We start from the raw sequence: 12,314 nt of genomic DNA, 5'->3' as shown, positions 1-12,314 counted from the left end.
AATGGGGTTGAAATGAGCTCATAGTATCCTTCCCCATTGAGATGGTTTGTTGTGTAACTAATGGGGTTGAAATGAGCTCATAGTATCCTTCCCCATTGAGATGGTTTGTTGTGTAACTAATGGGGTTGAAATGAGCTCATAGTATCCTTCTAATGGGGTTGAAATGAGCCCATTTGAGATGGTTTGTTGTGTAAAGGTGCCACAAATAGTCATTAGAGTTCTTCACTGATATTCTGTAGTGGCAGTAGTGTGACATTGACAATGTGCTCAAAGTGTTTGACTAAATCAAAATCAAATCAAATGTATTTATATAGCCCTTCGTACATCAGCTAATATCTCAAAGTGCTGTACAGAAACCCAGCCTAAAACCCCAAACAGCAAGCAATGCAGGTGTAGAAGCACGGTGGCTAGGAAAAACTCCCTAGAAAGGCCAAAACCTAGGAAGAAACCTAGAGAGGAACCAGGCTATGTGGGGTGGCCAGTCCTCTTCTGGCTGTGCCGGGTGGAGATTATAACAGAACATGGCCAAGATGTTCAAATGTTCATAAATGACCAGCATGGTCGAATAATAATAAGGCAGAACAGTTGAAACTGGAGCAGCAGCACAGTCAGGTGGACTGGGGACAGCAAGGAGTCATCATGTCAGGTATTCCTGGGGCATGGTCCTAGGGCTCAGGTCCTCCGAGAGAGAGAAAGAAAGAGAGAAGGAGAGAATTAGAGAACGCACACTTAGATTCACACAGGACACCGAATAGGACAGGAGAAGTACTCCAGATATAACAAACTGACCCTAGCCCCCCGACACATAAACTACTGCAGCATAAATACTGGAGGCTGAGACAGGAGGGGTCAGGAGACACTGTGGCCCCATCCGAGGACACCCCCGGACAGGGCCAAACAGGAATGATATAACCCCACCCTCTTTGCCAAAGCACAGCCCCCACATCACTAGAGGGATGTCTTCAACCACCAACTTACCATCCTGAGACAAGGCTGAGTATAGCCCACAAAGATCTCTGCAACGGCACAACCCAAGTGGGGGGGGGGGGGGCAACCCAGACAGGATGACCACATCAGTGAATCAACCCACTCAGGTGATGCACCCCCTCCAGGGACGGCATGAGAGAGCCCCAGTAAGCCAGTGACTCAGCCCCTGAAATAGGGTTAGAGGCAGAGAATCCCAGTGGAAAGAGGGGAACCGGCCAGGCAGAGACAGCAAGGGTGGTTCGTTGCTCCAGAGCCTTTCCGTTCACCTTCCCACTCCTGGGCCAGACTACACTCAATCATATGACCCACTGAAGAGATGAGTCTTCAGTAGAGACTTAAAGGTTGAGACCGAGTTTGTGTCTCTGACATGGGTAGGCAGACCGTTCCATAAAAATGGAGCTCTATAGGAGAAAGCCCTGCCTCCAGCTGTTTGCTTAGAAATTCTAGGGACAATTAGGAGGCCTGCGTCTTGTGACCGTAGCGTACGTGTAGGTATGTACGGCAGGACCAAATCAGAGAGATAGGTAGGAGCAAGCCCATGTAAATCTTTGTAGGTTAGCAGTAAAACCTTGAAATCAGCCCTGACAGTGTTAACTGTACACCTCCACTCTGTGTACCTGTGCCTGTATAGGGATTTGCAGCTCTCTGTATGGCTGACGGGCAGGGCCAGGGTTTTAAACCACCCTGAGGCCCCCTGACGTGTGTGTCAGGGCCAGTGTAGTGCCGCACCCTGCCTGCGGCCCCCTGTGTGCCTCCCCTTGCTGTGATAAGGCTGGGAGAGCCGGTGTATACCAGTCAAGGTCATAGACCCTCCTCTCTCTCCTTCAGAGGAAATGCAAACGCAGCAGTAAGATGGGGGGCTATCTCCCAACGCACCCCACACACTGCAACTGTAGAGCCATGACCAGGCAGTGGACACACACACTGCAACTGTAGAGCCATGACCAGGCAGTGGACACACACACACACTGCAACTGTAGAGCCATGACCAGGCAGTGGACACACACACACACACTGCAACTGTAGAGCCACGACCAGGCAGTGGACACACACACACACACACACACACAACTGCAACTGTAGAGCCATGACCAGGCAGTGGACACACACACTGCAACTGTAGAGCCACGACCAGGCAGTGGAAACACACACACACTGCAACTGTAGAGCCATGACCAGGCAGTGGAAACACACACACACACACTGCAACTGTAGAGCCATGACCAGGCAGTGGAAACACACACACTGCAACTGTAGAGCTACGACTAGGCAGTAGACACACACACACACACACACACACACACACACACACACACACACACACTGCAACTGTAGAGCCATGACCAGGCAGTAGACACACACACACACACACACACTGCAACTGTAGAGCTATGACCAGGCAGTAGACACACACACTGCAACTGTAGAGCCACGACCAGGCAGTGGAAACACACACACTGCAACTGTAGAGCTACGACCAGGCAGTAGACACACACACTGCAACTGTAGAGCCATGACCAGGCAGTAGACACACACACACACACTGCAACTGTAGAGCTATGACCAGGCAGTAGACACACACACTGCAACTGTAGAGCCACGACCAGGCAGTGGAAACACACACACTGCAACTGTAGAGCTACGACCAGGCAGTAGACACACACACTGCAACTGTAGAGCCATGACCAGGCAGTAGACACACACACACACACACTGCAACTGTAGAGCCATGACCAGGCAGTAGACACACACACTGCAACTGTAGAGCCATGGCCAGGCAGTGGACATACACACACACACACACACACACTGCAACTGTAGAGCCACGACCAGGCAGTGGACACACACACACACACACTGCAACTGTAGAGCCATGACCAGGCAGTGGACACACACACTGCAACTGTAGCGCCACCACCAGGCAGTGGACACACACACACTGCAACTGTAGCGCCACGACCAGGCAGTGGACACACACACACACACACTGCAACTGTAGAGCCACGACCAGGCAGTGGACACACACACACACACTGCAACTGTAGCGCCACGACCAGGCAGTGGACACACACACACACTGCAACTGCAGAGCCACGACCAGGCAGTGGACACACACACACACACTGCAACTGTAGCGCCACGACCAGGCAGTGGACACACACACACACTGCAACTGTAGAGCCACGACCAGGCAGTGGACACACACACACACTGCAACTGTAGAGCCACGACCAGGCAGTGGACACACACACACACTGCAACTGTAGCGCCACGACCAGGCAGTGGACACACACACACACACTGCAACTGTAGAGCCACGACCAGGCAGTGGACACACACACACACTGCAACTGTAGCGCCACGACCAGGCAGTGGACACACACACACACTGCAACTGTAGAGCCACGACCAGGCAGTGGACACACACACACACTGCAACTGTAGAGCCACGACCAGGCAGTGGAAACACACACACACACTGCAACTGTAGAGCCACGACCAGGCAGTGGAAACACACACACACACTGCAACTGTAGAGCCACGACCAGGCAGTGGAAACACACACACACTGCAACTGTAGAGCCACGACCAGGCAGTGGACACACACACACAATGCAACTGTAGCGCCACGACCAGGCAGTGGACACACACACACACACACACACACACACACACACATGCACTGCAACTGTAGCGCCACGACCAGGCAGTGGACACACACACACTGCAACTGTAGCGCCAAGCAGAAGACAGGCCCAGGACTGAAGACCTGACCTGCACAAACACAGAGGGAGAGAGACGAGTGTCTGTGAAAGAAAGGGTAGAGAAGGGAAATGAAAGGACGAAGTGAGGGAGAAAGTAGAGCATATATAGGAAAGAGACATGGTTTCTGTAGTTGTGTTGGACACTGGTTCAAGCTCAGCTCGGGGACAAAGAGAATATAACTATACTGTTACAATGGGCTCAGTGGCTAGATAGCATGTAGTCTGCTAGGAGGGGCTGAAGACCAGTTAGAAGTAGAAATGAGCTCAGCGGCAGCAGGACTGGTGTCCAGTGCATCACAATGTAGACAGCCTCTCTGAGATCAGTGTGCTGGGGGCTCAGTGTGAGCCCACCCGTCTGCTGAGCTGAGAGAGCATGCAGCACTGGTTTCAGATGACACGCTGCCTGGTGGTTTGCGTTGCCATGGAGACATTTCCTCCTTCCTGCCTGCGAGCCGGCTGGTAATCTGAGTCAAGGTTATATCCCTCCTCCCTCGCTCCTTCCTCCTCCTCCTGGACAGAACCCAGAGATACATAATGAGAGAACCATTTATACACTCTCACCCCCCCACACCCACGTAAACATTTATGTTTTTCTTGTGAAAACACCATGGAGACGTGTTGTCTCAGTGGTAGTTCATGAACTTGCATACAGGATATGACAATGCCTTCACATGTCTTTGGCTACTGTAGTGAGAGGTTCTACAAAGGCAAGTTACATGGACAGCACTATAAAAAGCTAAACTCAGTCCAACCCTGTAATAAATCATTTAAGGATGGTGTGGATTGTTTATCGACTGTTTTCCTCCCATCATGCAGTTCACCCAGCAGGGTCTGGATGGTTTATCACATGCTCAGGTGACTGCATTATGAGTCATCAAAGTTTGTCCTAGTTTAGCAGAGTATAAAACAATCTGAATGGAGAAAGCCTGTTAAAACCACTTAGAATTCATGAGTTGATATCCTAGGGTCATGCAATACTCATAACATATTTAGAATGTTTTATTATTCAGAAACATAAAATACTGTCAGATACCGCCATACCGTCAAAAATGAGAATATCATGATATATTGTTTTGGCCATATCGCCCAGCACTAGTCAGACTGCAGGGAGACTGCCGTGAGAGTCAGCCAAGCAGGCAACAAAGTTCTAGGTGTTTACTGTGGAAAATCTAGTGAGCCTAGTCATGATAAGTACTTTACCAAAGTATCTCTTGATACTACCGTGAGATTCTATATGAATTTATCCAATAAGAAATGCTCGGTTTTGAAACATTTTGTTACGATGTGCCCCAATGAACACCTCTCAGGTCAGTCTTACTGCTTTGTGATGTAGTATGTGATGTTTTTTCAGGTGAATGGTAAGGGTTCTCTGTGGTGTGTGGACCCAGAGTACAGACCCAACCTGATCCAGGCCCTGAAGAAGCAGCACTTCCCTGCAGCACATACCTTCTGCACACCGCCCGCCTCCCCACCCAGCGCCTCCTCACCACCCAGACACCACTTCCTGCAGGGCTGCTCCCTCAAAGGTGATTCCTGACTTTTTTTTTGTTAATTTTGTACAATGCTACACATTTTGCCAAGAGGTGTAAAGAAAATGTTGCTGTTTTTATAGCAAGTTTGCTGCAATTCTACACATTTTGCCATTGGGCTGAGAGAAGATTTAGCAATTTTATAACTCATTTTGCAATTCTACAAAAAAAAAAATGGGAAGGGTGGGATTGATTTTGAGGGCCTTCAAAAGAGGGCCCGCCGCCTGTTGCCCATCCCTGATCTAGAAATAGGATTGGTATTAGATTTGATCCAGTGCATGTGATCTCAAATTCACATGGTTGTTGCCTCTACACATTTTTGTCATGCAACATTGGCCGGCAAAACATTCAGCATCCCCCTCCCCTCATCTCCAACTGTCATTTTACTCATCATTTCATTTCTAATCGTAGATGCCTCAAGGTAGATTCTTCTAATCTGTATCCTCCACTTCTCTCTCTCTCCCTCTCTCTCTGTGTGTGTGTGTCTCTGTCTCGGTGTCTCTCACTTTAACGCTCTCTCTCTCCCCTACCCTCTTGTTTGGTAACCTTGACTACAGAGGCCCTGGTGATGCTGATAGAGTGTAGAGCAGAGCACTCAGTCTCCACTCTAGTTGATTATAAATAATTTAGGGCCCCTGAAGTGAGGTATGGAGAGAGCTAGGAATCCTCTCTTCCTTTACCCCTCTACAGCCTCCTTCGCCAGTCGGCCACACACACGCACACGCTCAGGCTATTCCACTGACCACCATGCATGTTCTCTCCTCTTCCAGAGTCTGACATAGATGCTGCCACTGCCATGATGCTCTTAAACTCTGCCCCTGGTCATCACCACGCCAACCCATGTAAGAGACGCCACCCCACACCATGCCTCTTCCACTTCTCTGCTTCTCTCTGTCTCTACCTTTTCATTACTACTCTCCCCCCTTTCTCTCTGTCTCTACCTTTTCATTACTACTCTCCCCCTTTCTCTCTGTCTCTACCTTTTCATTACTACTCTCCCCCCTTTCTCTCTGTCTCTACCTTTTCATTACTACTCTCCCCCCTTTCTCTCTGTCTCTACCTTTTCATTACTACTCTCCCCCCTTTCTCTCTGTCTCTACCTTTTCATTACTACTCTCCCCCCTTTCTCTCTGTCTCTACCTTTTCATTACTACTCTCCCCCCTTTCTCTCTGTCTCTACCTTTTCATTACTACTCTCCCCCCTTTCTCTTCTCTCACTACCTTTTCATTACTACTCTCCCCCCTTTCTCTCTGTCACTACCTTTTCATACCTACTACTCTCCCCCCTTTCTCTCTGTCTCTACCTTTTCATTACTACTCTCCCCCTCTTTCTCTCTGTCACTACCTTTTCATTACTACTCTCCCCCCTTTCTCTCTGTCTCTACCTTTTCATTACTACTCTCCCCCCTTTCTCTCTGTCACTACCTTTTCATTACTACTCTCCCCCCTTTCTCTCTGTCTCTACCTTTTCATTACTACTCTCCCCCCTTTCTCTCTGTCTCTACCTTTTCATTACTACTCTCCCCCCTTTCTCTCTGTCTCTACCTTTTCATTACTACTCTCCCCCCTTTCTCTCTGTCTCTACCTTTTCATTACTACTCTCCCCCCTTTCTCTCTGTCTCTACCTTTTCATTACTACTCTCCCCCCTTTCTCTCTGTCTCTACCTTTTCATTACTACTCTCCCCCCTTTCTCTCTGTCTCTACCTTTTCATTACTACTCTCCCCCCTTTCTCTCTGTCTCTACCTTTTCATTACTACTCTCCCCCCTTTCTCTCTGTCTCTACCTTTTCATTACTACTCTCCCCCCTTTCTCTCTGTCTCTACCTTTTCATTACTACTCTCCCCCCTTTCTCTCTGTCTCTACCTTTTCATTACTACTCTCCCCCCTTTCTCTCTGTCTCTACCTTTTCATTACTACTCTCCCCCCTTTCTCTCTGTCACTACCTTTTCATTACTACTCTCCCCCTTTCTCTCTGTCTCTACCTTTTCATTACTACTCTCCCCCCTTTCTCTCTGTCTCTACCTTTTCATTACTACTCTCCCCCCTTTCTCTCTGTCTCTACCTTTTCATTACTACTCTCCCCCCTTTCTCTCTGTCACCTGCCCGTTTCACGCTTTCTTTTATTGCTTTTACATCACTCGCCCAGCATCACTCGCCCAGCATCACTCGCCCAGCATCTATACACCCCTTGTAAAACATCTTCCTGTGTCTCTCTATTGCTTACTATGTACACTCAACAGCACAGTTGAAGTCGTACATAGTCCCGTTCCAAGCCAGACAAGGTTGCATATAGAATTATCTTCCTGTGAATAAGTGGTGTTGTATTTCATGCCTCCCCCATGTGTTTTAAGTGTTCATTCCACAAGACACTTCTGCCTCTGCTGTTATGAATCTTACTTGCTGTTATCTGCTGAACACACGGACACTCCCTAGCCTGCTGGACACACGGACACTCCCTAGCCTGCTGGACACACGGACACTCCCTAGCCTGCTGGACACACGGACACTCCCTAGCCTGCTGGACACACGGACACTCCCTAGCCTGCTGGACACACGGACACTCCCTAGCCTGCTGGACACACGGACACTCCCTAGCCTGCTGGACACTCCCTAGCCTGCTGGACACTCCCTAGCCTGCTGGACACTCCCTAGCCTGCTGGACACTCCCTAGCCTGCTGGACACTCCCTAGCCTGCTGGACACTCCCTAGCCCGCCGCTTATTGGACACTCCCTAAAAACACTCCCTAGCCTGCTGGACTCTCTGCTGGACACTCACATCCCTAGCCTGCTGGACACTCCCTAGCCCGCCGCTTATTGGATTAAAAACACTTGACTCTCTTGATCACATAAGCCCTGTTTGCATTCAGAAACACGATTTCTTTAGTGTGAAGATGGTTTCTTCCTCAATCTCTCTTCCTCATCTCTCTCTTCTTTCCCTCCCTCTCCCAGGTGAACCAGACAGTCCCCTGGACCTGTCCCAGCCAGACTTGGTCCTGGTGAGCAGCGATCCTAAGCAGGACCACAACTACAGTAGCATGACTCTGCAGCGCTGCTCCTCCCGCTCCTCCTCCTCCTCCCTCTCCTCCCTGGATGAAGGAGGCCCAGGCCACGCCAGGCCGCGCCCACGCCGCGCCGGCAGCGAGGGTTTCCATAGTGAAGAGGAGGACTCCGACCTTGGGGACCGGGACGAGAGGGGCGGCCACTCCCGGCCTGCTCCTCATCGCCCATCCCCCTCTTCCTCCTCGGTGAAGTGCCCGGGAGGTAAGAGGGCACGTAGGGAGCTGACAGCCAAGCCGGAGCTGGATGAGGAGCTGAAGGAGGCGGCCGGGTCTCTGCTTCACCTGGCTGGGATCCGTACCTCCATGGAGCTCAACAAACGCAGTGCCAAGAGCAAAAAACTGAACAGGAAATGAGGTGGTCGTACTGCCTCGCCCTCAGACTCCCGCCCCTGTAACCTGATCTGATTGTGTGTCCTACTGATAGGTCCAGGTTGTGCAGCCTCCTGCTTTTCTGATTGCTGATTTTTGAGCCAGTTTTTTGGTTTGACCCATGATGGGATGGGAAATCCCTCCCTATCCCAACACAACAAATGGCAATAGTATCATTCACACACAGGAGAATAAAGCCATATTGAGACTTTTGTAACTTGGGCGTGTCAGGTGGGTGGGGTTAAGTGGGGTGCTTGGGGACTACTGTGAAGAACCATCACAATACCCATCTATCCAAAACGAACTGCCTGTTTCTGATGGCTTCGCCACAGATCCTCGCAATTCAAAGGATTTTTCTTCTGGATAAAAGACAAGACCAGAAAAAGCTTAAAGTTTGTAAAACTCAAAGCATTGCATGCTTCCTCCTCAACCTGTATCCTCTTCCAAGTGAACCTATTTATAAGAGAATGAGTGCATGTCTGTAACAAACAACTAACCTCTCATCTTCTCGTCAGTTTCTCCCTTCTCCGTGCAAAAATCTAATAAAAACATGCCACTGTTTTTTGATAGGCAACAACCTTGGCCTGGAAATAACAAAGAGAGATGCAATAATTGATCCGTAACCTTAAACTGCTCTTTATATTATTTAATTTGTTCAGTGTTGGTATTTTTCTTGGGTAAAAGCAGTACATTATTGGGTATGTATTGAAGTAGTGAGGTTCATGTCACTGGCTGTTTAGAGTGATCTGAACAATCTGATCCCAGAGCAGAACACTGGACTGGTTCCATGTCAGGATGTAATGGCCTGTTGGGGAAACGCAACAAAGGAAATGTTGGAACTCTGCTACTGTCATGTTAAGAAAAGGAATGACACAAAGATAACCGACTGTGTGAAGATTGGCATGGTGAGGAAGAGTCCACTCTGGTTTCCTACACTGAGAGGAAAAGGTCATTACATCGTCGTACCATCAGAACCCACTCGTCTTCATGGCTTTTCCTCTGTGGCCCCTCTTATTCTGTTATACATACATACATTATTTGTGTTTAGTGTGTAAACTGAGAAATGACACATTTGATACAGGACCCTGTATTTGTGATTCTTCTCTTGATCTATCCTGTTCTTGTCCTACCCTGTCCTATCCTATCCTATGCAAGGTGTATCTGGCTGAAACACAGCTAAGGTTGTAATCATCGTGATCCCAAGACGATGCGCTTGCATGAGAGCACTCACTGGCAGATGTGCTGCTCAGTTTTCAATCATGTAATATTAGTCACACCTACTGACTTTTAGTATTCAGGCCAAAGGGAAGTTAAGACAAGGATTTAGTTATAATAACGTTGTAGTGAGGTTAGATTGACAATATTGTACTATTTACTGCCTGTTGTTGGCTGTGGCAAAGTTCAGACTGTGTTGCCAGAAAGAGGCTTTGCTTTGTCTTGCTCCACAATAAGAAAACACAAAGGGAGGAGGGAGGGCAAAATCAGGAAGCACACCACCCTCTTCGCTCCGCTGTACAGTAATGTGTTTACTGCCAGTTGATTGCATAGAGTTCAGTGACGGGAAGTACAGGATGTTGCAACAGAACTTGTGAAGAGAAGAGGCCAGACTGGTTTTCTTTCGGCGCTTGCATGCATTAACCTGCATTAGTAAGCAAAATGCCAAAAGCCCACAGCATGCCCATATGATATAATTGCTTTTAGTTGGTTCACTGTATGACAGTATACTGCCCTCTGTCAGGAACCCACTTAACTTTCCACTTCTGTTGTATAATGTTAAATGAATTCACTTCCATAAATATAGATTGCATGCAGTGCCAAACATTAATTTGTACCATTGCGACCATGTTCCTCTTCTCACAGTTTTTGTGACTGACAGTAACATTGGTGTCCTAGAAGCCAACTAACAGGAAATGTAGGAGGACTCTGACCTTGTGGACTGACTTTAGTCTGACATGTAGTTTATTTTTTAGTTGTTCGGGAATGGGAAGCGCTTTGTTCCTAGAATGGAAATGTTGTTCTTAGAACTAAACCGCGGTTCTCCTAAATAAGATGGACATAGAATACACGGTCTGTGAATAGACGAAGAACAAATTAATGTTGTCCATTAAATCATCAATGTATTTATTATAATCATTTATAATGGGACGATTGAATGGAACTTCTATCAAATAATGGTCATTTGAAGCGAGTGGAAAGGTTACTTCCTCTCTCCCCTCTGGAAAATTATTTTGATGAATTTAGTTTTCTTAATTTTACTGCCATAGACCAATACTTTCACTATGTGATATAGTGATAAAGATATCTGTGTCTGAGAAAGTATTTTGCCAATGTATTTAGTCTTTCCACCAGGGATTTTTCAATTTAACCACGAATGCCAAGTGTACCGATTGTTTTGTTGTTGGATGGAAGAAAATTGCTGAGCAAATTGATCCTGAACCATTTTTTGCCAACAGTGTACAGAGAAAGCCAGCGGAGACGTTTCAGATGAATGGATATTCCCTAACTATTGAACTTCTCTGCCAATTTGATTTGAATCATCAAACTTCACAGCCTTCATCTGAATTAGTATTGTTTAAGTTTCTATAATATTCTGACTGCCAGAAGTAGTCGCACCATAGATATTAGTTGGCACTCCTTCTCCATGTTAGGATCCTGCCACCATAGAAGTCATCTACATGTTTCCAAGGGTTGCCCTGGTGTTAGTCTTGGTACCCCCGTGGACTTGTGTTTAAACTTAGATAGTTGAGGACAACTTCCAGTAACTTGTTCATGCTGTAGTGCTTGTAGCTAGAAGGAAGATGTTATCAGACTCAAAGTGAACTTTATCCTGAGTCTCTTAGTAAGTGAATGTTTTTGAGATGGATCTTTAGGACTACCTGCATGACATGGGGCTCTAAGACACACCGTGGGGTACCCCAGGGGTCTATATTTTCACTTTACACAGTGATACATTGTTAGACTCAAAGCTGCATACATAGGATTGCTTCATTGTTTGAAAACGTGTTATTGGATATTGATTATGTGATTATTTTTTCAAAAATGCAGTTGCAATTTATTGATTCTGATAAAGCGTTTTGTGTTGAACTAACTAAAGCTGCCAACCCAGTATCAGTCAGTCGTCTGCCACGTCTGTTAGACAGACAAACCTTTTGGTTTTTGTATGCTAACCTCTGTTAATAAAATGTTTATAAAGTTTATTTTCGCCAAAGATATGCAATTGCATTATATATGGTATTACAAAATAAAAAAAAATATTGTTTTATCATTTTTGTGTTTTTTCAAGTTATTGTTTACTTTGATGATTGAACTATTATAAAGAAACTTCTGTCTAATCAAAGGATATATCAGGATAAATGGTTTCATCTGAGGCACTGATCACAAATCCAAAATGACATTGACATCTAGTGCAGTTGTGAAAAAGAATTATGCATTCCATAAACTACACATTTGAACAACCAAGAATGTGTGACTCAGGCAGCCCTGTTTTTTTTTTTTTACAAATTTGATCAGTTCCCAAAAAGTTCTGATGTGAAAAGATCTGTGATTTGGTCAAAAGCCCAATTAGTGGGAAAAAATATCAGAATGGTCTGCCTGTGTAAACTC

General features: G+C 46.9%; 1 protein-coding gene across 4 annotated transcripts in view; it reads left to right on the top strand.

The window, feature by feature from the left end:
- LOC139376877 (forkhead box protein N2-like) overlaps positions 1–11,976 on the top strand; it is a 45,088-nt gene extending 33,112 nt beyond the window's left edge. For all 4 annotated transcript variants that reach the window (XM_071119853.1, XM_071119851.1, XM_071119852.1 and 1 more), the window contains 3 exons: positions 5,104–5,278; positions 6,052–6,123; positions 8,233–11,976. In XM_071119853.1, coding sequence (XP_070975954.1) covers positions 5,104–5,278; positions 6,052–6,123; positions 8,233–8,696 — 711 coding nt within the window. In that variant the 3' untranslated portion in view covers positions 8,697–11,976. The remainder of the gene's footprint in view (positions 1–5,103; positions 5,279–6,051; positions 6,124–8,232) is intronic.
- The last annotated feature ends 338 nt before the right edge of the window (positions 11,977–12,314 follow it).

This window comes from Oncorhynchus clarkii, chromosome 20 (genome assembly GCF_045791955.1).
Source record: "Oncorhynchus clarkii lewisi isolate Uvic-CL-2024 chromosome 20, UVic_Ocla_1.0, whole genome shotgun sequence".
Lineage (NCBI taxonomy): Eukaryota > Metazoa > Chordata > Actinopteri > Salmoniformes > Salmonidae > Oncorhynchus > Oncorhynchus clarkii.
The sequence above is the reverse complement of the archived record's forward strand: the minus strand, read 5'-3'. Positions and strand labels throughout refer to the sequence as shown.